Source organism: Macaca nemestrina, chromosome 9, assembly GCF_043159975.1.
Source record: "Macaca nemestrina isolate mMacNem1 chromosome 9, mMacNem.hap1, whole genome shotgun sequence".
Lineage (NCBI taxonomy): Eukaryota > Metazoa > Chordata > Mammalia > Primates > Cercopithecidae > Macaca > Macaca nemestrina.
The window spans coordinates 96,747,625-96,773,762 of NC_092133.1; the positions used below are offsets into that span (position 1 = coordinate 96,747,625).

The following is a 26,138-nucleotide window of genomic DNA, read 5'->3' on the forward strand; positions in this document are numbered from 1 at the left end:
TGGAGATCTGTATTCTCTTTCTCTCTCTCTCTCTCTCTCTCTCACACACACACACACACACACACACACACAGACATACACATGTACAGTAATCAGCCTTATCCACGGGGAGTATTTTCTAAGACACCCACTGGATGTCTGAAACTGTGGATAGTATGGAACCCTATACATCCATGTTTTTTTAAATATGTGCATATTTATGATAAAGTTTAATTCATAAATTAGGCACAGTGAGAGATTAACAATAAGTCATAATAAAACAATAACAACATATTGTATTCAAAGTTAGGTGAATGTGGTCTCTCAAAGTGTCTTGTATTGTACTCACCCTTCTTGTTCGTGTGATGATTGTGAAATGATATAATGCCTGTGTGATGAGATGAAGTCAGGTGAATGAGGTAGGTGCTGTCATGTGGTGTTAGGCTACTATTTATTTCTGGCTATCTGACTATACATCAGAAGGAGGATCATCTGCTTCACGTGACCCTGGATCATTGAGCCATGATAATGTTGATGGTTGGGATTTTGATGACAGACCATTTTGATGACTAATGGGCAGTTAGCTTATACAAAGGGATGACTCATGACCTGGGTGAGATGGAACAGCATGTCTTAATATTTCATCATACTCCTTAGAATGACACCTTATTTAGAACTTATGATTTATATATTTCTGGAATTCCCCATTTAATATTTTTGGACTATGGTTGACCATGAGTAACTGAAATTACAGAAATCAAAACCATGGATATTATATTTTGAAATATATGTTTGGTCTTCAACACTGTTTTGTGGCATACAACTCATAAAATGTTTAGAATCTCCAAAGTGATGTCTTTGTATGCTAATAATTGAGTGGTGGCTGGCAATCCCTAGGTAGCTTCAGGATAGGAGCTGGTCACAAAAAAGAACAAGGCATGATTAGGGTGTTGGGACTTTCAGCTCCACCCCTCAACCTCCTAGAGGTGAGATGAGTTGAAGGTTATATCGATTACCAGTGGCCACAGATTTTTTCATTCATGCCTATGTAGTAAAGCTGTTCAAGAACCCAGAAGGACTGGGATCAGAGACCTTCCAGAAAGCTGAATGTATGGAAGTGTTTGGAGGCAGATGTGCCCTGGGAGGGCATGGAAGCTCCATGCTCCTTCCCCTATAACTTGCCGTATGCATCTCTTCATGTGTCTCCTTTATAATACCCTTTATAATAAACTGGTAAGTATGTTTCCTTTAGGATTTGGGGCACTCTAGCATGTTAATCCAACCCAAAGATGAAGTTGTGAGGACCCCAACATGAAACCAGATGCTTAGATGTTTCAGAGATCCAGATTTGCAACTGGTGTGGGAGGGCAGTCTTGTGAGACTGAGCCCTCAGACTATGGGATCTGAGACTCTTTCTAGATAGACAGTGTTGGAATTAAATAGGGGACAACCAGCTGGTTTCTGGTACAGAATTGGTTGCTTATTTATTGGTGGAGAAAATCCTCCAACATTTGGTCACAGATGTCTTCTGTTTTAATGATGGTGGTGTGAGAACAGAGAGAAATCACGTTGTGTGTCTTTCTACACATAGAGCAGATAAAGAGAGACTACTGTATACTCTGTTCTAACTGCTCCAAGTTCATTTATCAAGAAATTATACTTTCTAAGGTTGATACTGTCTGCTTATACTAATTCTGCTAATAATACAGTTTTCTGTCAGTCTTAAAGGGTTCTGTTTGGATTATGACTCTTTGTACACTGTAGTTCACTTGCAGATATCAAATTGTGATAAATTCTGTTTTTCCTTGCATTTGAGATCTATAAAAGAAGGGAAATAAACATTCTTAATGCATTAATTTCATAATAGTATACTTAATAATAATTTCACTATAGTCTCGATGTATGGTCCCAAATAAATGCTTTATAATAAATCATCTGAGTCTTTGTAACAAAGCATTGGAGTATTATGCTTTTTAAACCAAGACCTGAATTATGCATGAAAGTGTGCATGATTCTTTTAAACTAAGTTGAAGACTCGTGATGTCTCCCAGGCTGCTTTCAGACTCCTGAGCTCCTCAGATGATCCTCCTGCCTCACCTTCAAAGTAGCTGGGATTATAGACATGTGCCATCATGCCCTCTTATGTTTTTAATATTCTGTATCTTTTATTTATCTTTGTTGATTTAATGTATTTACTTTTTTCTTTAATAGTGGATGTGAGTTCTGTAGAGTCTACATTCAGGTAAGACTTTGCTGTTTTTTAAAATGTATATGTTAACTCAGAAAATACAGAGAAAAGAGACCACTATCTGTCGAGTATTCTACTCTAGGCTAGACAACGTATTATGTGCTTAATATTTATCATCTCACGTAGTCATCACACAGCTTTGGAAAACATCTGTGCTACTGTCACCTACTTTGTATTAATGAGGCAAATGTGGTTCAGAGAGGTTGATTAATTAGCCTATGATTTCATAGCTAAAAAGTAGCTGACCCTTAAGTTTGCCATCAGCCTACCTTGCTCCCAAATCCCTTCTCTTCCCTCTCGGCATAGATTGCTGGAGACCTATGTATCACTAGGATCAAGGTATAGGTCCAGATGGGATCAATTCACAAAGTCACATTTTGTTATACGTTAACTCATTTTAGAGATTTCCCTTAGAACACTGGTTAATCCAAGACTTTGTTTTAACATGTTTAACAGTTAGAGTGGTAACCAGTACCTTGATTTATCATCAAAGTTTTTAGAGCAGATCTGACTTAGCTGTGGTGACAAGACATAGGTTTTTGTTTCATAAGCGAGACCAGGTAAATCCTATAGATGAATTATTTTACTCTTATTGGAGAATATCTACATAGAAATATGTTAATCATATTTAGAGGCTATTTCTTATAGATTTCTCGGTTTACTGACTTCCCAGCTTAGTTTTTCTTCAAAGCAGTACCCTGCCTAGTTGCATGCACTCTTCTTTTTTTTGCTAGAGTCTGTTTTTCTTCTTCCATGACTTTTCTATGATCTTTTCCTGATTACTTTCTTCTCTGCTTTCCTTGGTGTTCTTTTCTTCTATTATTTTATTGCTTTCTACCAGCCCCATTTTTCTATAGGTAAAATTAAAAGTACATGAAATTTTAGGATTTTAAGGACTCTTGGAGACTAATCAAAATACTTTCATATTTCAACCTGTATTTAATATCCTGGAAAAATGGTTGTTCAGATGGAGAGTCTGAAACTCAAAGTGACCTATTTAAATATAGGAGGTAACAAGTAATATTTAAACTCATTTCAAAGCCCATTACTCTTGTTTTTATATCACCATGTAAGTGAGTGTTTGAATAATAGAAAGGAAGAGGAAATGGGTCGAATTAAACAAATTGAAAAGGATAAGAATGGAATTAGCTGGAGAACCTAGTGGAAGTAGGTAACAAGGGAATTAGCAGGGAAAGGCCAAGTCTGAAGAGAAATAATCCCAGGATTGGTAGGAGTAAGGGTTTTACCAAAGAGATCAGAATGTTGGATCTTATGACAAGTTTGATGAAGATAAATTAGAACAAACACAGTAGACATTGGGAGTTATCTAGAAAGGCATATTAAATATGGTACAAAAGAAGTCCTGAATAGGTCACTGCTTTTTTGCTTGTTTAATTGGAAGAATGGACAAGCTTCAAGGTTTCTATGGAAAGATTTAAAAAAAAATGAGCTTTTCCACTGGGAAAAGTCTCTAAAATCAGATAGAAATGTGCTATTCTGTTCTTTCACCCCAAATCTTACTGGAGAGGCTTAGAGCCCCTTGAGTGCTAGGAGATTGAAGGTTGCTGAATTACATAGATCTGTGGCCCAAGGCAGGTGTCCCCTTCCCTTTGCCTCTTTTTCCAAGCCTCTGATGTTGTAACCATGTACATGTAAAGCAGGGGTAAGATTGGCTATCAAATAAGTCATGGAGCTTCAGTTGTGTTTTTGATAACGTGCTTATGCTGGAGGTGAATGACTGACTGAGTCTCCATTTAGGTGTTTTCCAGGAATAGGTAAATTCAGAACTTCTTGGTTGGTCATTGAATTTATCTTTTCATGTATACACAGAAAGAAAGATCTGGAAGTGGGTGCCACTATATATAGTGAAAGTGTCTTTCACTTCCACATCTTTCTTCTGCAGGGCTTCATGGCAGTCTCCAACCTTTAAATATTCAGCTCATCAAAGCACAGATAGTAATCTTTAAATAGAATATTTAAAGGTTGGAGACTGCCATGAAGCTCTGCAGAAGAAAGATGTGGAAGTGAGACACTTTCACTATATATAGTGGCTCCCACTTCCAGATCTTTCTCTCTGTGTATATACGGTACTTAGAGAAATCCAATTATCAGGACTCAGTTTTTCTAGCAGTCTCTCTCCTTGGGAATAAGTACAAAGATTTTTAAGGTTTTGCTAGTTGATGTAGCCCTGAACAGGGAAGGACAAGTATAAAATAAGTAGTTAGATTTTATTATTTTTAAAGTTTCAATTTTTGTTGAGAAAAATATTCCCAATAAGAAATATACATTTGTGATTTGACATTTGTAGGTTCAGCTTTTCAACATTTCAAATATTTCAGGGCACCCTCTGTAGTGTTTTAGGGTGAAGGAAAGCAACAGGGTCTTCTTAAGTGGTTTTTATGCTGAGAAACAAAGAATGTCATTTTCCTGTGACACAGATTAGTCTTTAAATCAGAGGTAGAGAGTGGATAAAGGACAAGGGAACTGTATCTTTCTTCCTCATTTTAGGTTATCAAGTTTGTTCCAATTTAGATATCAAAAGTTATGTCAGCCATTAAATACATTTTCAGTTCATCACTGAGGACAGTTTGTGAGGACGAGTTATTCTCAGGGTATGCCAATTATATTGGCTGTCACTATTTTTTATGAAGCTAAGAGTGAGTGTTCTTTGGATGTTATAGGTTCGGGAGGTAGAGTCAAAAATATGTAACTAAGATATTTTTTAAAAACAGAGGGCATATTTTAATTATACCAAGAAACATGATTTAATATACCGAGGACTGATCTTTCCCCAGATTTTGTTTTTTTCTTCTCATTTTTTTGGAGTGAGCACCAAGATATGAACTAGCAGATTTCCTTTTTAAATATATGAATTTGCTCCTTTATGTTGTATCTTTTTTCTCTAAAGTCCTTTTGGCAAACCGACTACTGAAAATTCACAGCCTACAAAACTTGAGGAAGACTTTAGTCTTGCTACCAAGGTAAAATGGTCTTTCGTGAAGTTGATTTTCTCAGTTGGAATCTAGTTCTGTATAGTATTTACTTTTCATGTTTTGCAGTGCTGTAAGTATCATTATTTCATGTTGGCAATATAAAGTTGGTCAGATAAAAATATTTTATAGAAATATGAGTAGTTGATTTAAACAGTTTTTTTTTTTTTTTTACTTTAGTAAATAACAAATGTTTGGTAAATACTTTGAGGGTGTGAGGGCCATAAAAAGAAAGGGCTGGAGAATATATAGTGACAGGAGCACTATATTAGAAAAAACTTTTCCACAGTAGAGAACATATAAAATCTGGTAAATTTTTATTTGGATAAGTGTACTTACTGTGAGTGTTAAAATTATCCTATTGTAACTTAAAAAAAACCTCATGCTTAAATTTATCTTTAATGGATCAAGTTACTTATTATAGTAATCAAGGAATTTCTCTGATACTGTTCAGTTCCAAAACTGTGCCATATAACATATAGGATTTTTGCACCTACTATTTTGATATCACGTAGTTTTTAGGAGAGAGCTTTGTCTCAGTTTCTCTTCTTGGTTCTTTAAATACACCAAAATAATATTAGAAGTTGTGAAAATTTATTTGGGCATGGTGGTGCATGCCTGTAGTTCCAGCTACCAAGGAGGCTGATGCAGGAGGATTTCTTGAGCCCAAGAGTTTGAAACCCGTGTGGGCAACATAGCGAGACCTTAACTCAAATTTAAAAAATAATAGTAGAGGCCAGGCGCGGTAGCTTATGCCTGTAATCCCAGCACTTAGGGAGGCCAAGGCGGGTGGATCACGAGGTCAGGAGATCGAGGCCATCCTGGCTAACACTGTGAAACCCCGTCTCTACTAAAAAATACAAAACAAAATTAGCTGGGCATGGTGGCAGCCGCCTGTAGTCCCAGCTACTCGGGAGGCTGAAGCAGGAGAATGCCATGAACCCGGGAGGTGGAGCTTGCAGTGAGCCAAGATTGCACCACTGCACTCCAGCCTGGGCGACAGAGCGAGACTCCATCTCAATAAATAAATAAATAAATAAATAAATATTAGTAGAAATTTAGAAATGTAAATTCTCTTTCTCAGAATCTGTATTACTAAGGGATGCCAGTGTGTTTTCTAAGTTATTTAATTAAAAGTATACTTTAAACTCTTCATCTAAATGAAGAACGCAGGTTTTACCCTAAGTAAACAACCAGTTCTGGAAGCAGAGACTCTTAATAAGCATATGGTAAGATTTTAATTTCAGAATTTTTAAATTGCAGTTTTTAAACATATTGTTCAAAGATCTTTGATCACATTTGAAAATTTTAAATTTCAGAAGATTTTATATTTAGTTATTTAAATAATCTTTTTGAAGTTCTTTAGTTATTTAAATAATCTTTTTGAAGCTCTTCCATCACTATGAGATACCGCAAGTTAGAAAACATACTTGCGTGCATCCTTGTGTGCCCAGAATACAGTCTTGCCTATAAAAAGCATTTTAAGAGGTTTGCAATGTGAATAATAAGCAGACAATTGATTATTTTATGTAATAGAATGTTACGAGTGAGATAATATGCATAATGTATCTTATAATTAAATCTAATGAATTTCTAAATGTGGCTTAAATTTATATTTTCTTTTAATATTTAGAATGCATAAATTCACATGCATTATCTTAAGGAAATATGTCTTAAATAAGAAGACAGTAAATCAGAGATATGTAGTAACAGGAAAGAAGGTTACACTGTATTTTCTAGTATCCTCCATGTAGAATTTAGATTAAAAATATTGTAATATATTTTAGTCTCAACTCATGTTGTTTTTTTGTTTTTGAGACGGAGTCTCACTCTGTCACTCAGGCTGGAGTGCAGTGGCATGATCTTGGTTGACTGTAGCCTCTGCCTTCTTGGTTCAACCAATTCTCCTGCCTCAACCTCCTACATAAGCTGGGACTACAGGTGTGTGCCACCACGCCCAGCTAATTTAGTATTTTTAGTAGAGGCAGGGTTTCACCATGTTGGCCAGGATGGTCTCGATCCCTTGACCTCATGATCTGCCCTCCTCGGCCTCCTAAAGTGCTGGGATTACAGGCGTGAGCCACAAAGCCCAGCCAAAACTCATGTTCTATTAAACATATGTTTTCAAGGAATACATTACTCTGAAATTCTTATTACCAATAATTTCTTCAGGTGAAAAGTTTATGAAATATTCCTTTTTAAATTTTTTCTCTCTCTGTAGTAAGACTGTTCTGGCTTTTAGGTATTGATTGAAGACCATGTTTAACTAATTGAGTGTCTTATTATATAATAATAAAATTAAAATCTTGATTACCCAGATATTAACAAAATAACTAATTATAGTGTAAATACTGATCAGCATTATGGGAATATATTATTAACAAAAGTCTGTATTTTATGTATTTTGTCACATGTCTTAGGGTAGTTGTTTCTCCTTTTCTTTCACGACTGAAGCTCATACTTGATTGACTGATCATGTCTCTTGTTTGTTTCTCCCTCCTCCGTCACCTTTTTAAAAATGATTTACCCCAGACTTTTTTCTCACAGAACACGTTTTTTCAGTATCTGCTTTTGAGGGCATCTCTGTCTCAATTGTTATTTATTTACAAGTTTCTATTTAGTTGCTACATATGATTTTCATTAATCAATCATTGCCCCCCCCATGACTTATTCTGTTTTTCTCTGTTTCTTGGAAGCAGCAGAATTTATACAGTTATTTATACTTAGCTTTTTGCCACACAGAATAGAAACAACCTATACCATTTTAAGGCAAACCCAGTTAAACAAGGTACTATTAAAAACTAAAGTCTCACATTTTTCCACACAAGAGGTAACTAATACAACTGTAAATTGTGAAGAGATATTTCAAAATATAACATGTAATTTTTAAATTTTAATTATTTCTGTAATACTATAAACTATGTAAGGGTAAATTTTTGTCCTAGGTTATTTTGGTTAAAAAATTATCTAATGGATGCCACCATATTTATATAATAATAAATTAGATGAAGGGGATGATAGGAAATAAGTCATTGAAGAAGGGTAAGATAATCATAGAGACTACATGAGAGAGTCAAGATGAGACAGATTTTTATAAATACACAGCAAAAATATTGGTTTCAATGAGAGCAGGAACTCTAATAAAAGATATGATATAAATTATTTAAAATAAAAATTAAGAAAACATAGCCAGCTAATAAATTATAGCTCAGGTGTTTTTGAGTGACTTATAGCTGATTTTAATAAAAAACTGGAAGAACACATAAGGACAAGTACAGGTAAGAGCAATTTGTTGTACTCTTTAAAATACCTAGTAGAGAATAATTTGAATGATTCTAACATAAAGGAAAGATACATACTTAAGGCGATTAATATCTCAATTATTCTGATTTGATTATGTGAATGTATTAAGTGATAATATGTACCCCTAAAACGTGTACATTTATAGTGTGTCAACAAAAAATTTATAAACAAGGCATGAAAATTTAATTCTCACTTCTTTTAGTAACTTTATGTTTTATATTTAATGTAGCCATACTTATATTAATATAGAATGCAAAGTAAAATCTGTTTTAGGCCTTGTCAGCTTTATTATGAATTACTAATTTTGATTCTTTGGTTTCTGATTTCAGATTTCTAACTTAATATTTGACATATCCTTAAGTTATTTAACTAATTTATCTCATTCTTTGATATAACCTTGGCAGCTGTTTAGAATATTTTTGATAATAGAGTATAAATAAATAAGCATTTTATTTAAACTTGTTATTAAAATTAAATTTTCTGATCATATGAAGAAGATTTTTCTTCTGTGTCTCTTAAAAGAGAAAAATCTCTTTTAAGCTTCAGTACACTGAAATAAATAAATGGAGAAATTAGTAATCTCTAGAAATATTCTGAGATTTTTGCTCATAATATCTGTATGTGATGGTACTATATACACACATCAAATGAATGTAATCAACATTGGTGAATTTTTTAAAGTACCTATTATTATAGAATATGCAAGGGAATATGTATATTATAGAATATGCAAGGGAAGATTGATAACAGAGTAAACAAACTTATCATTGGAAGAATACTTTTTCCTTTTATTTTATTTTATTTTTTTATTTTTTATTATTATTATACTTTAAGTTCTAGGGTACATGTGCATAACGTGCAGGTTTGTTACATATGTATACATGTGCCATGTTGGTGTGCTGCACCCATCAACTCATCAGCACACATCAACTCGTCATTTACATCAGGTATAACTCCCAATGCAATCCCTCCCCCTCCCCCCTCCCCGTGATAGGCCCTGGTGTGTGATGTTCCCCTTCCCGAGTCCAACTGATCTCATTGTTCAGTTCCCACCTATGAGTGAGAACATGCGGTGTTTGGTTTTCTGTTCTTGCGATAGTTTGCTGAGAATGATGGTTTTCAGCTGCACCCATGTCCCTACAAAGGACACAAACTCATCCTGTTTTATGGCTGCATAGTATTCCATGGTGTGTATGTGCCACATTTTCTTAATCCAGCCTGTCACTGATGGACATTTGGGTTGATTCCAAGTCTTTGCTGTTGTGAATAGTGCCGCAATAAACATACGTGTGCATGTGTCTTTATAGCAGCATGATTTATAATCCTTTGGGTATATACCCAGTAATGGGATGGCTGGGTCATATGGTACTTCTAGTTCTAGATCCTTGAGGAATCGCCATACTGTTTTCCATAATGGTTGAACTAGTTTACAATCCCCAAAATAGTGTAAAAGTGTTCCTATTTCTCCACATCCTCTCCAGCACCTGTTGTTTCCTGACTTTTTAATGATTGCCATTCTAACTGGTGTGAGATGGTATCTCATTGTGGTTTTGATTTGCATTTCTCTGATGGCCAGTGATGATGAGCATTTTTTCATGTGTCTGTTGGCTGTATGAGTGTCTTCTTTTGAGAAACGTCTGTTCATATCCTTTGCCCACTTTTTGATGGGGTTGTTTGTTTTTTTCTTGTAAATTTGTTTGAGTTCTTTGTAGGTTCTGGATATTAGTCCTTTGTCAGGTGAGTAGATTGCAAAAATTTTCTCCCCTTCTGTAGGATGCCTGTTCACTCTGATGGTAGTTTCTTTTGCTGTGCAGAAGCTCTTTAGTTTAATTAGATCCTATATGTCAATTTTGGCTTTTACTGCCATTGCTTTTGGTGTTTTAGACATGAAGTCCTTGCCCATGCCTATGTCCTGAATGGTATTACCTAGGTTTTCTTCTAGGGTTTTTATGGTATTAGGTCTAACATTTAAGTATCTAATCCATCTTGAATTAATTTTCGTATAAGGAGTAAGGAAAGGATCCAGTTTCAGCTTTCTACTTATGGCTAGCCAATTTTCCCAGCACCATTTATTAAATAGGGAATCCTTTACCCATTTCTTGTTTCTCTCAGGTTTGTCAAAGATCAGATGGCTGTAGATGTGTGGTATTATTTCTGAGGACTCTGTTCTGTTCCATCGGTCTATATCTCTGTTTTGGTACCAGTACCATACTGTTTTGGTTACTGTAGCCTTGTAGTATAGTTTGAAGTCAGGTAGCGTGATGCCTCCAGCTTTGTTCTTTTGACTTCGGATTGTCTTGGCAATACGGGCTCTTTTTTGGTTCCATATGAAGTTTAAAGTGGTTTTTTCCAATTCTGTGAAGAAACTCATTGGTAACTTGATGGGGTTGGCATTGAATCTATAAAAAACCTTGGGCAGTATGGCCATTTTCACGATATTGATTCTTCCTATCCATGAGCATGATATGTTCTTCCATTTGTTTGTGTCCTCTTTTATTTCACTGAGCAGTGTTTTGTAGTTCTCCTTGAAGAGGTCCTTTACATCCCTTGTAAGTGGGATTCCTAGGTATTTTATTCTCTTTGAAGCAATTGTGAATGGAAGTTCATTCATGATTTAGCTGTCTGTTACTGGTATATAGAATGCTTGTGATTTTTGCACATTAATTTTGTATCCTGAGACTTTGCTGAAGTTGCTTATCAGTTTAAGGAGATTTGGGGCTGAGACAATGGGGTTTTCTAAATATACAATGATGTCATCTGCAAACAGGGACAATTTGACTTCTTCTTTTCCTAACTGAATACCCTTGATTTCTTTCTCTTGCCTGATTGCCCTAGCCAGAACTTCCAACACTATGTTGAAGAGAAGTGGTGAGAGAAGGCATCCCTGTCTTGTGCCAGTTTTCAAAGGGAATTTTTCCAGTTTTTGCCCATTCAGTATGATATTGGCTGTGGGTTTGTCATAAATAGCTCTTATTATTTTGAGATACGTTTCATCAATTCCGAACTTATTGAGCGTTTTTAGCATGCAGGGCTGTTGAATTTTGTCAAAGGCCTTTTCTGCATCAATTGAGACAATCATGTGGTTTTTGTCTTTGGTTCTGTTTATATGCTGGATTACGTTTATTGATTTGCATATGTTGAACCAGCCTTGCATCGCAGGGATGAAGCCCACTTGATCATGGTGGATAAGCTTTTTGATGTGCAGCTGCATCTGGTTTGCCAGTATTTTATTGAGGATTTTTGCATCGATGTTCATCAGGGATATTGGTCTAAAATTCTCTTTTTTTGTTGTGTCTCTGCCAGGCTTTGGTATCAGGATGATGTTGGCCTCATAAAATGAATTAGGGTGGATTCCTTCTTTTTCTATTGATTGGAATAGTTTCAGAAGGAATGGTACCAGCTCCTCCTTGTACCTCTGATAGAATTCAGCTGTGAATCCATCTGGTTCTGGACTTTGGTTGGTAGACTATTAATTATTGCCTCAATTTTAGAGCCTGCTATTGGTCTATTCAATGATTCAGCTTCTTCCTGATTTAGTCTTGGGAGAGTGTAAGTGTCCAGGAAATTATCCATTTCTTCTAGATTTTCCAGTTTATTTGCATAGAGGTGTTTATAGTATTCTCTGATGGTAGTTTGTATTTCTGTGGGGTCAGTGGTGATATCTCCTTTATCATATTTTATTGCATCTATTTGATTCTGCTCTCCTTTCTTCTTTATTAGTCTTGCTAGTGGTCTGTCAATTTTGTTGATCTTTTCAAAATACCAACTCCTGGATTCATTGTTTTTTGGAGGGTTTTTTGTGTCTCTATCTCCTTCAGTTCTGCTCTAATCTTAGTTATTTCTTGCCTCCTGCTAGCTTTTGAATGTGTTTGCTCTTGCCTCTCCAGTTCTTTTAATTGCGATGTTAGAGTGTCAATTTTAGATCTTTCCAGCTTTCTCTTGTGGGCATTTAGTGCTCTAAATTTCCCTCTACACACTGCTTTAAATGTGTCCCAGAGATTCTGGTATGTTGTATCTTTTTTCTCATTGGTTTCAAATAACATCTATATTTCTGCCTTCATTTCGTTATGTACCCAGTAGTCTTCAGGAGCAGGTTATTCAGTTTCCATGTAGTTGAGGGGTTTTGATTGAGTTTCTTAGTCCTGAGTTGTGGTTTGATTGCACTGTGGTCTGAGAGACAGTTTGTTATAATTTCTGTTCTTGTACATTTGCTGAGGAGTGCTTTACTTCCAATTATGTGGTCTATTTTGGAATAAGTGTGATATGGTGCTGAGAAGAATGTATATTCTGTTGATTTGGGGTGGAGAGTTCTGTAGATGTGTATTAGGTCTGTTTCCTGCAGAGATGAGTTCAATTCCTGGATATCCTTGTTAACTTTCTGTCTCATTGATCTGTCTAATGTTGACAGTGGGGTGTTGAAGCCATTATTATTGTATGGGAGTCTAAGTCTCTTGGTAAGTCTCTAAGGACTTGCTTTATGAATCTGGGTGCTCCTGTATTGGGTGATATATATTTAGGAGAGTTAGCTCTTCCTGTTGAATTGATCCCTTTACCATTATGTAATGGCCTTCTTTGTCTCTTTTCATCTTTGATGGTTTGAAGTCTGTTTTATCAGAGACTAGTATTGCAACCCCTGCTCTTTTTTTGTTCTCCATTTGCTTGGTAGATGTTCCTCCATCCCTTTATTTTGAGCCTATGTATGTCTCTGCATGTGAGATGGGTCTCCTGAATACAGCAAACTGATGGGTCTTGCCTCTTTATCCAGTTTGCCAGTCTGTGTCTTTTAATTGGAATATTTAGTCCATTTACATTTAAGGTTAATATTGTTATGTGTGAACTTGATCCTGCCATTATGATATTAACTGGTTATTTTGCTCGTTAGTTGATGCAGTTTCTTCCTAGCCTCGATGGTCTTTACATTTTGGCATGTTTTTGCAATGGCTGGTACCGGTTGTTCCTTTCCATGTTTAGTGCTTCCTTCAGGGTCTCTTGTAAGGCAGGCCTGGTGGTGACAAAATCTCTAAGCATTTGCTTATCTCTAAAGGATTTTGTTTCTCCTTCACTTATGAAACTTAGTTTGGCTGGATATGAAATTGTGGGTTTAAAATTCTTTTCTTAAGAATGTTGAATATTGGCCCCCACTCTCTTCTGGCTTGGAGAGTTTCTGCCGAGATATCTGCTGTAAGTCTGATGGGCTTCCCTTTGTGGGTAACCGGACCTTTCTCTCTGGCTGCCCTTAAGATTTTTTCCTTCATTTCAACTTTGGTGAATCTGGCAATTATGTGTCTTGGAGTTGCTCTTCTCGAGGAGTATCTTTGTGGTGTTCTCTGTATTTCCTGAATTTGAATGTTCGCCTGCACTACTAGGTTGGGGAAGTTCTCCTGGATGATATTCTGAAGAGTGTTTTCCAACTTGGTTCCATTTTCCCCCTCACTTTCAGGCACCCCAATCAGACGTAGATTTGGTCTTTTTAGATAATCCCATACTTCTTGCAGGCTTTGTTCATTTCTTTTTCTTCTTTTTTCTTTAGATTTCTCTTCTCGCTTCATTTCATTCATTTGATCCTCAATTGCTGATACTCTTTCTTCCAGTTGATCGAGTCGGTTACTGAAGCCTGTGCATTTGTCACGTATTTCTCGTGTCATGGTTTTCATCTCTGTCCATTCGTTTATGGCCTTCTCTGCATTCATTATTCTAGTTATCAATTCTTCCACTCTTTTTTCAAGATTTTTAGTTTCTTTGCGCTGGGTACGTAATTCCTCCTTTAGCTCTGAGAAGTTTGATGGACTGGAGCCTTCTTCTCTCATCTCATCAAAGTCATTCTCCATCCAGCTTTGATCCATTGCTGGCGATGAGCTGTGTTCCTTTGCAGGGGGAGATGTGCTCTTATTTTTTGAATTTCCAGCTTTTCTGCCCTGCTTTTTCCCCATCTTTGTGGTTTCATCTGCCTCTGGTCTTTGATGATGGTGACGTACTGATGGGGTTTTGGTGTGGGTGTCCTTCCTGTTTCTTAGTTTTCCTTCTAACAGTCAGGACCCTCAGCTGTAGGTCTGTTGGAGATTGCTTGAGGTCCACTCCAGACCCTGTTTGCCTGGGTATCAGCAGCAGAGGCTGCAGAAGATAGAATATTGCTGAACAGTGAGTGTACCTGTCTGATTCTTGCTATGGAAGCTTCCTCTCTGGGGTGTACTCCACCCTGTGAGGTGTGGGGTGTTGGTCTGCCCCTAGTGGGCATGTCTCCCAGTTAGACTACTCAGGGGTCAGGGACCCACTTGAGCAGGCAGTCTGTCCATTCTCAGATCTCAACCTCCACGTTGGGAGATCCACTGCTCTCTTCAAAGCTGTCAGACAGAGTCGTTTGTGTCTGCAGAGGTTTCTGCTGCTTTTGTTCTTGTTGTTTAGCTGTGTCCTGTCCCCAGAGGTGGAGTCTACAGAGACAGGCAGGCTTCTTTGAGCTGCTGTGAGTTCCACTCAGTTTGAGCTTCCCAGCGGCTTTGTTTGCCTACTTAAGCCTCAGCAATGGCGGACGCCCCTCCCCCAGCCTGGCTGCTGCCTTGCAGTTAGATTGCAGACTGCTGTGCTAGCAATGAGGGAGGCTCCGTGGGCGTGGAACCTCTAGACCAGGAGTGGGATATAGTCTCCTGGTGTGCCCGTTTTCTAAGACCCTTGGTAAAGCGCAGTATTGGGGTGGGAGTTACCCGATTTTCCAGGTGTTGTGTGTCTCAGTTCCCCTGGCTAGGAAAATGGATTCCCTTCCCCCTTGCGCTTCCCAGTTGAGGCGATGCCTTGCCCTGCTTCAGCTCTCGCTGGTTGGGCTGCAGCAGCTGACTAGCACCGATTGTCTGGCAGTCCCTAGTAAGATGAACCCAGTACCTCAGTTGAAAATGCAGAAATCACCTGTCTTCTGTGTCACTGGCACTGGGAGCTAGAGACTGGAGCTCTTCCAATTCAGCCATCTTGCTCTGCCCCCCCACTTTTTACTTTTAAATATATCTCTTACATTGGAGATATTTTATATTATTTCCAGGAAGCCTTATTAACTTTAGTCTTCATAATTATTAAACCTTGCACATATATTTGTTTGTTTCTAAAACTCAGGAATCCTGTTGACTTGAAGTTTTTAGTTTCTTTCTTCACCTGTGAATACTGAATCCTGCTTGACAATCATAGATATATATATAAACTATTAAATATTCAACTCGAATAATTATTGCTTAATTTTCTTTATGTGAGATCTTTTCTCCAATTTTAAACTGTCATCCTATATGGTGTAAATAGGCAATTCGAGTTAGTATTATATTGTTTACAGGAACATAAGAAAAGCATGTGAATTTTAAAGCGGGGTTTCACATTTCTATCTCACTTTATAGTAGTACTTAAAAATGCCTCATAATTCTATAGGTAAGCATTTGTCTTGCACAATTAAAAATTTCAAGGTTTTTATAAAAGTAGTTTTACAGAATCTTGTTGTTGTAGATTTAAATGTTTTCATTCAATTCAAAGATGCCTATTGCAATAATATTTCAGAAATATTTACCTATATCAATAAAATTATATTCTTGGAACAAATTTGGGAATATGTAACTTAGAAACTTAATCCCACGTTTTTCTCTCTCCTTTAATTTCATTTCCAAAATTTCAACAGTCTGCATAGATTTGTGTTGCTTAATTCTACCCATTTAGTCTATCTTATAAATATTTATTTTCTTATCACTATGTAATTTTCCTCATGTAGGTCATCTACTCATACTCCAAATGTATTTATCCAGATCTTTCTTCCAAGCCCCTTAGATGCCTCAAATCTTAGAGGTCTCAAACTGAAAGCATCTTTTTTTTTAATTCTTTTCCCGCCTCTTTTCTGACTCTTTGTAATCTACTCAGTCATCTGGTTTCCCCATCCTAGTAAATAACATCTAGGAAGTAGCCATGAACTGCTCAAACACTTCAACCTGCATTTCAACTGTCCCCCACATCCTGCACTTCAACCCTCCTCCAGGTCACCAAGACAGTCACACACCAAAATTTGTATTATCTACCTTCTTATAATTTTCCGTATCTTATTACCATAATTAACCATCTACCTATAATTTTGAAGTACTCCTTTCTAGTTTTGCCCCATCTCCCCATGTTCATCTATCTTTACATCACTGGAAGGGTCACCTTTCTAAAATATATTTGTAATGATGTAACTCATCTGCATATTGAGCGGATACCCATTACCTGAAGGGTTAAGTTCACATTCTAGCGTGACACATATGTTACATGGTTTGGTCCCATTTTTTGTCTCTTCAACTCATTTGCTCTGACTGTGTTCCAGTTTTACCACATCACTTTGGCATCCCTCAGTTGCCACGTTGTTTCATGCCTTATTATTTTGCACATGCTGTTGTACCTAGAGTCTTTGTATCCTGACTCTGCACTTTGCCTGTCCTTCCAAATATGGCCCCATTATGGCGGCATTTTCTCTGCTTTTCAGGTAAAACTCATTGTTCTCTCCTTTGTACTTTTATGCATTTTATTGACTTAAATTGTAGAACTGGTGAATTATACTTTTCTGTTCTTTTTTTGTTTTCACATATCTCTACCATTTCTTGAATATAGGCCAGAACCTGTCTTCCATGTATATTTTCTGCTTCTCCCAGGATTGTGCCTATGATTTGATAGATATAGTGTATGTTTTTTCTTGTTGTTCTCTTTTGTCTTACTGATAAATTGTGTGAGTGAATAAACACATTTTTTTCCTGAAGTTTTTTGTTGTTGTTGTTGCTTTTGTTTATTGTTTGTAATAGGAGGAAGCAACAAAGACAGTAACTGGACAACAAGAAAATGATATTGGCATTATTGAACAAGCTCCAGAAGATCAAACAAGTAATGACAATTTTATTTTTATACCAAAATAATAGAAGTGGTACATTAGTGAATATCTCTGAAAATCTTTCTATGCTTAAGTGCTATTATTTACAAAACAATTTTATAGACCAAAATACAATGGCTATTTAAAAAAATATTTTCTGATATCTTTCTTCATGCTATCAATTCTTTTTACTGAACCTGCTTCAATTCTGAAATTCTATTTTTGCTGTTAGTTTTGTTTTTGAAATACTCATAAATGGCAATAGATTTGTATATGGTATTACAATTTACAGCAATAAATGTTCTCATATATGTGTCTGTGAATAACATTTTGTAGATAAGATACCCACATCAGAATCAAGACAAAAAGAATATACAGAATCTTCAGATTCTGAGGTATGTGTATTGTTGTTGTTGTTGCTTTTTTAAAACTTAAGTAATGAGTAATCTTAAAACATAAAAAGATGATTTGACTTTATACTCTTACCTCTGCATGTGTCCGTAAGGTGATCATGAGATCAGGAGATTGAGACCATCCTGGCTAACATGGTGAAACTGTCTCTACTAAAAACATAAAAAAATTAGCCGGGTTTGGTGGTGCGTGCCTGTAGTCTCAGCTACTCGGGAGGCTGAGGCAGGAGAATGGTGTGAACTCAGGAGGTGGAGCTTGAAGTGAGCCAAGATTGCACCACTGCACTCCAGCCTGGGTGACAGAGTGAGAATCCATCTCAAAGAAAAGCAAAAAAAAAAAAAAAAAAAAAAAAGAGAGAAAGCATTTATTTTCTGACATTTATCAGAACATACTTTATAATCATGTGCCAAGTAGATAATAGCTGCATAGTGCAATTCTGCTAATTTGCAGGATTAATTTTGAAGTCAATGTAGAATAGTGCAAAAGAAAATAAGACTTAAAAGGCACTAGGAATCTATTTGAGTTCTGAAGTTGAGTTTGTCTAAAAACTAAATAATTTCTCTGTGTTCATTTATGGGCAAATACATAATTCTGTGTATATCTAGATGTACAAAGGCTCTAATTGGATTCAGAGACAAAGAGTTTAAAGTGTAGTCTTAGTCTTGCTCAACTTGGAACTTAAAACAATAATGCCTGGGACTTGAAAGACTCCATCTCAAAAACAAAACAAAACAAAAAAAAACAAAAACAACAACAAAAAAACACTTATAAGTCATTATAAATTTTTCTTAAAAACAAAACAGAGAATGTTTGGTTAGAGAAAATTGAAGAACTTTATAATTAGCACGGGTATGGGAGTGGCAGTGGAATTCTATGGTCAGAGTAGATCTGTCTGAGACTGCCATTTAATCTCCATCTCAAAGATGAAGAGTAGGCCATATGAAAGTTTAGGAGCAAAACATTCGGAACAGAGAGAACAGTGGAACATATTTGTTCATCATTTTGTTCTTAACAACCTAGAACGACTAGGAAGTAGAAAGTGGGGTAACCACCACCATCATCATCATCCTCATTATTCTAAGGTGAAGAAAAATCTGCAAATACGTGTCTGGCACATGTTAGATGTTTCATGAATACATGCTTTTATTTTTCTCTCTTTATGAAGGCTTGCTCTACTTTTTTGAAGTTATGTCTTAAGAATGAATTGCACACTTTAATGATTGTTTGCTTTCATTTAAAAATAACAAAAATATGTTTTCCTTATGAATCTTTTATTCACGCAGTTCTTTATCAGCAAAAAACTTGTAAAATTTATTCTTATTATCTTAAGTCTTTGTTTTCCTAAGTGAAACAGCTTTTACAGAATTCTATTCCTACTCTGCATGACATACTCTGAAAATTCTCTTCATGCCGTGCGTAATTTTTAACAAAAAAATCTGTAATTATGCATATGTCAAATGAGTAATTTGTTGTATTTTGTTTGAAATGCCCTGTTATTTTTTGCAAGGACTACAGTGTAAGGCAGATACTTTGAATTTAATTCCTTTTGAAATATGCACACGATTGAATTTTTTGGGGAATATGATTTATTTTCTTTGCTCAGTAACCCAGTCAGTAGTCACATGAAGATAAAAGATAAGCATGATATACAGAGCGTATTTGAGGTTTTCTCTTGAATGTTTTGGTTTTCAATATGTGAACAGCCTTAAATCTAATTACCTTTAGAGTAAAAAATTTTGTTTTAAAAAAGATTTTAAATGAAAAATATGATGCTTGTTATTATTATTTTTAAATTGAAATTATTTATTGAGGCAGGCTATGGTGTCTCACACCTGTAATCCCAGTATTTTGGTAGGGCAAGGTGGGTGGATCACTTAAAGTCAGGCGTTTGAGACCAGCCTAGCCAACATGGTGAAATCCTGTCTCTATTAAAAATACAAAAATTTAGCCAGGTGTGGTGGCTAATGCCTGTCATCCCAGCTATTCATGACGGTGAGGCAGAAGAATCACTTGGTCTTGGGAGCCGGAAGTTGCAGTGAGCCTAGATCATACCACTGGGCAACCCTGTGAGGCTTTGTCTCAGAAAAAACAAAACAAAAAAATTAGTAAAAAAAAGAAATTATTTATTAATATTATCTTTAACAGATTATCTCTGTGAGTGACACACAGAATTATGTGTGTTTAACTGAGGCTACATATCAAAAAGAAATAAAGACAATAAATGGCAAAATAGAAGGTAAGAACCATTTTTTATTTAAAACATCATTTGACCAATTATTTGTCTAAAAGCATGAGGACTGATATACTCTGACCGCCAAAGAAAATTATGTTTTAAATGCGTAGCATGGAAGGACAAAAGGAGTGAAAGTTACATGTCTTCTCAGGTGTTAGCAACAGATTATATTGAGAGTGCCAAAAAAAGAGCTGAATTATTAGTTTAAATTCAATATACCTGAAGAAAGGAGTAAAAGAGGGAATGAAGACCAAGGAAGACAAGGAGTACATGAGGGAACAAGAAGCAGGTTTATATAATGGAGAATGGTAAAATAAAATAATTCTTTAGAGAAAGATAGAGCATGATTAGAAAGCTGGGAAGAATAAAAAGTGACCTTCCATTACCAAAAGTTGCCAGGGAATTACAGCAAACATGTTGTCACTCCTGTCTTTCTCACTGGTGGGAAGGCATTAGGGATGGAAGCAACTGACCATAGAAAGTTGTGTTTTATCTGCAATAGGTGAATATAAGCATATTGGCACAGCCATGCGTGTATATAATTTGTCATATACACTCAGTATAGACCAGAAGTTTTCACACTTTATAAAATCAGCTGAATACCTTTTTAACAGTGCACATTGTGATTCAGCAGACTTGGGATCTGGCATTTTAAATAAGTTCTCAGGTGATGCCGTTGCTGGTGGTCCTTGGACCTCACTCTTAAGTAGCAAGAGAATAGCCTTTCCTTTGGAAAAATCTGGAAGAAGGGCAATTGGATAGAAGATCAAGACATAACAGGGTCAACGAAAAGCATTATATTGCTTTTATTTCTGCATCTGTTTCTGGTCAGAGGGGAAAAAGAGGTAAAGAAATAATAATTACAGGTGTCAGATACTATTCCTAATCAAAGAGAAAGAAAGTGTTGGGAAAATTGATTTTAAAAGATGTTGAATGGGAAAAATGAAGACCACAGATGTGGACATTATTTTGGCTAAGGAAGAGGGATTGTGAGGCAGGAAATGGGGCAAGAAAGAAGATAGCCAGGCAACTTTGGAGTTTCTGAATAGGAAATTTGAGTGAATTCACTTCAGATGCATTTACAATATTTGCACTCCAGATTAGATTTTGGGTACTCCAGAGACTACTGGAAGTGGAGGATTACTAGAATTGGAGAAAACTATGGTGACTTTTTAGTTTTCTCTATTACTATCAGCATAAAAGGTATATATTTTGTTGATATTAGCTATTCAAATGAGAAATATTTGAATCTAAGAGCATTGGCTTTATTTTTAATGAAGCAAATTGTTTTGGTAACATTGTTGTTCTATAAAAATCCATTAGACACTTAATAAAGCAGACTAATTTTTAGAAACAAAAAAATACTGAATTTACTACCTGAATTCTAAAATTTTTTTTAAATAAGTATTTTCCTGATTTAAAAATATAAAATATTATTTGTATGTAATAAGTATGTTGCCATAAATTTTCAAATAAACATGCCAATATTGAAAGCTCATTAAACAAACTTTTAAATGAATTTTGTATATATTTTTTACATGAGTGAATCAAGAAAATTTCTGAGGATAAACTAGAGGATACAGAAATGTAGGCATATGATTACACCACATGGATATGGAAAACAATGAATATTTTATTTAGTATTATCCCCTAAGTAAATATCCAAGCTGATCAATTTGTAACACGTTCAGTGATGAGATGTCAGTTCTGCATTCAGCTGAACTCTCATCATAACGGTGTACCGTCTCAATTGTAGGACAAATTAAAGAACATGATGAATGTAATGATATAAATTATTCTAATGTATTTCATTAAACATATGGTGTAGGATTCTATGTTCAGCTTTGACATTTATTTTTTCAGGGTCATGATTTGCTCCTCTGATCAAAGATCATTTATGCTTTCATCACTCAGCATATACATATTAATATCAACACATTTTGCATGCAAAACACATTCTCACTTTTGAAATCTTAAGTGCATGTTTGATGAACCGTAGATTCCTAGTTTCTTCAGTGTATTTCTGTCATGTGAGTGTCCTAAAGAAACAAACAAAAGAAAATCTCCTAAACCTAAAGGAATCATTCTCAAAGCTGAGCAAGAGGACTCAGTTAGATACTATCACTGGGTTCATTTGTGGTTGGTTTTGTTATATTTACCTATGACTGATAACAAATCTCTTTTGCTTTAGAGTCTACTGAAAAGCCTTCTGACTTTGAGGTATTGAGTTTTATAATTTTATCTTGAATTATTTATTAACTATGTATTTTGTGAAGTATACATTCGTTATTAATCATTTTTCTTCTAAACCCATTTAGCCTGCTGTTGAAATGCAAAACTCTGTTCCAAATAAAGCTTTAGAAAGGAGGAATAAACAAACATTGAGAGCAGGTAATTTTACAGTTCAACTATATTAAAATGAATATTTCAATAGTTGATATATTAATAGTCTCATCTCCCCAATGTTTATTTTTCAAATATTATGGAAATATTTGAGTTAATAATGTCCATAGTGGTATCCACGTTTGAAAAACTGATTATTTACAAGAACATGAATTTTAATTAGTTTTTTTAAAAATTAGCTTTAATTTCAGGTGTTTCTATTTTTATGTTCTGATACTGTAATGTTTTGTATTGGGAATGTCTGTATGACTTAAAGATTCAAGAAGATGAATTTTTAAACTCTAATATTTTTCCTGTTCAAAACTTGATTCAAATTCTACCCTTTACTGCAGAGAAAGCTTCACTTTTTGACATGCCAATTGTGTTTTAACATTGGTTACCTCATGTGGATGTAGTCATTTGAAGCATCCTAAGGAAATCAGTTATTCTGATTTAGCTTACTCTGTGCGTGTGTATGTGTGTGTGTGTGGTGTGCATGTTTGTGCCTGTGTGCATGTGTATGTGTGTTTGTGTGTGGTACCCCTAGTTTTTAAAATTGGGAGAAGTAATCATTTCTTTATAATTATATTTGTAAAACTGTGATTCTGAAGCATTTGGCTTTAGTGTCTTTTCATTGTTTAGAGGTAAACAATTGTCTAAACTAGTTTTTAAAAAATTATTCCTATACATGCTTAAACATTATACAACATATGTACACAGTCATAGATAATATGTAGAATTTGTTTTTAACTTCTAATATGTAAATAATTGTACATTGTGTGTAATTTTCTGTAACATTCTTTATTTTATCAGCATTATATTGTAAGATCCATCCATAATAGACAGAACTAGCTCTGGTTTTGTTTTTATTGCATTCTTTATATAAATTCCGTTATATAACTGCACCAGAACTAAAGTTTGTTTATGCAAAAAATAAAAGCAAATGCAAATTTCAGTCTTATTTAAGTTGGTTTTATCTACTGATTTTTGATATATTAGAAATTAAAACTAAAGAATTTCAAGTATAACCATGCACAATCATCTATTTTAATAAAAATGAAAAGTGTGACCTATGAACCATTACAGCTATGCTGTTGTAACACATTATTTCCCCGAAACAGTGCAGTATACACTTCTAAAAATGAGATTGAAAATAGTCGATAACAAAAGTATTATTTGAGTTTTGGATTCTCTACGTGAAATTTGAACTTTAGGGATGCTCATCTCACAACTTAAAAGCACATTTGAAAACCAAATATATAGTTCATGCATGTCAAATTATAAATGTACCCTTAATATTAAAATGATATTTAAAGCTTCAGTTGTGCGTGTTTGCTTTTCTCTTTGAACTATGTTAAATAGTTAATATTTGAAAAATTTGTTTACAAAGAAAACGGAACATTATTTCTGTTTTTTGTTTGTTTTCTGTCTTATGGCTCCGAGATTTTCATATTCTATTATATGACTGTACCACAATTAATTAAACGGTTTTATGCTGATAAAATACATAAAAATAAAAACAAATTCAGATTTTGATAAGCCTTTTAAGTTGGCTTTATATTTTATTTTTAATATATTAAAAATTAAAAGTATAGTATTTAAGATATAAGCATGCATAATCATATATATTCTGATGGCAATTAGAACTATGAGTTAAAAATTATTAGAGCTATGGTGTTACAACACAGTTTGTCTCTGAAACATTCCAGTATACACTTCTAAATAAACTCAAATGATCATGGTCAACAGCAAAAGTATGATTTGACCTCTTGGATTCCCTGGAGGAAACTTGAACTCCAGGGATATTCTGATCAGAATTTAAGACCAGTTTTAAAAATCAGACTTTTAGTTCATGAATGTCAAATAATCAGTTGACCCGTAATGATGAAATCATCCTTAAAGTTTTTGTTAGGCATGTTTGCTTTTTTCTTCAACCTGTCTTAAATAGTTCAAATTTGAAAATTTTGTTTATAAGGAAAACTGGATATATATGTGTGTGTGTGTGTGTATTCTGTCTCATGACTCTCAGTACTCCTTGGATCTTGTGTAGATCGTGATTTAATTCTATTAAATGTGGAAACAGTAGTTTACTAATGTGTAGACATTGATTTAATTCTTTTTTAGGGAAAAATTAGGTTACTTAAAGCAATTATTTTTATATAGATTTCTAATATTCTCTAAGGCATCACAAGTTGATTCTGAAGATATTGAATTAAGGAAAGACTGTCTCAAAATAACTAAAGGAGTTTTAAAATTTAATGTATATGCAATAAAAGCTTTTTAACTTATTTATTTATTACACATACACAAAATATACTGTCATACATGTTGAAACTTAAAATTGTTAGACATAAAGTTTGTTAACATAAAAAAATTTATATTTCTCAAGAGTCTTATTTATTGATAATTTCATTTGAATAACAGATTGCTGAGTCAATCAAACTAATGCTAAAAAATAGAAAAAAGATAACATATAATTAAAGTTATCTCATTAAATTTCAAGCATAGGACATACTGTGTTTCTGGGAAGAAGAACACATTAGTGCCTTTTTGAAAAAATAATTTATACAAGTTAGCCAAATTTCTATTTTTTTCTATTCTAATGAATACAATATTTTAGTTTGCAATTCTGTTAGGTTGACCATAAAAGTTGTGGGAATAATCTGAAAAAAGTATGTACAGGTTGAATAAGAAACGCCACAGATTCATGAAAAAAATAGATTTGTATACTCTTTTAAAATATATCATAGTAAATATTCTCATTAATATATCTGTGATTAATATTTGATAGATAATATGTTGACATTAAAATCAGGAAAAGAAACATATGCAGAATCACGTTGGAGTTCTAAGGTATTGTGTAATTTTGTTTTTATTATTATTTAAATATAAATATTGAGTGATGTTGAAACTTGAAAGTAGAGACTTTGACTTTATTGTTTTACCTCTGCATATTGCCCTTCAGTAATTTCTGATATTTTTCAGAAAATACTAAGCAGTTATTATTTGCTAAGTAGATTACTGCTTCATAGTGCAATTTCACGTATTTTCAGCATTAAGTTTAAGAAGGTAGTGTAGTATAGTGTGAAAATACATCTTAGAATTCTAGGAATTTATTTGGGTTCTGAATCTACAGTTGTCTAAAAACTGAAGAATTTCAGTTCAGGGGTCCACCTGTGAGCAAATTTATGATTCTCTGGTATATCTGGATTCAGAGGAAAAAGGTAAAATAGTTTTGTGTATCTTGGAACTTGAAAGGATAATGCCTGGTGCTTGGAAGTATTGCTATATTTGGATTGCACAGTGCAGATCTTAAGGAATATTTTGGGCAAAGGAAAAGCAAGAAAAATAGGAAACCTGAGAAACTACAGTAAAAACAATTTGGTTGAGTAGTGTTTTAAAGAGTGAACATTATTTTCACAAATAGAACTATTTGAGTTATTTTGTGGCAGCCATGCTTTCAACCACATAAATATCTGTATTCTGAGATCACAGCTGTGCAAAGAGGTGGAAAGGGCCCCACTAGTTGTTAGAAGTAGCTGCTTTATAGCAGTAACAATCATGAGTAGAAGTCAAAAAACCAGTCAGTATTCTGGTTCTGTTACTTACTAGTTATGTAACCTTGGAGAAAATTATTTAATGTATTCAAATGTCAGTGGCCTTGTTCATTGAATTAGTGCTAATATCTACCTCTTAGATATGTTTAATTGAGCAATGTTGTAATAAAAGTGAAAATAT

At 34.7% G+C, this 26,138-nt stretch overlaps 1 protein-coding gene across 1 annotated transcript in view; it reads left to right on the forward strand.

Moving 5' to 3' along the window:
• Window positions 1-26,138, forward strand: part of LOC105470746 (ankyrin repeat domain-containing protein 30B-like) — a 135,950-nt gene that overhangs the window by 77,131 nt on the left and 32,681 nt on the right. The window contains exons 36-43 of the mRNA XM_071068734.1: window positions 2,191-2,221; window positions 5,136-5,208; window positions 17,310-17,388; window positions 17,711-17,769; window positions 19,931-20,021; window positions 22,210-22,238; window positions 22,337-22,409; window positions 25,192-25,253. Of these exons, the coding sequence (XP_070924835.1) occupies window positions 2,191-2,221; window positions 5,136-5,208; window positions 17,310-17,388; window positions 17,711-17,769; window positions 19,931-20,021; window positions 22,210-22,238; window positions 22,337-22,409; window positions 25,192-25,253 (497 nt within the window). The remainder of the gene's footprint in view (window positions 1-2,190; window positions 2,222-5,135; window positions 5,209-17,309; window positions 17,389-17,710; window positions 17,770-19,930; window positions 20,022-22,209; window positions 22,239-22,336; window positions 22,410-25,191; window positions 25,254-26,138) is intronic.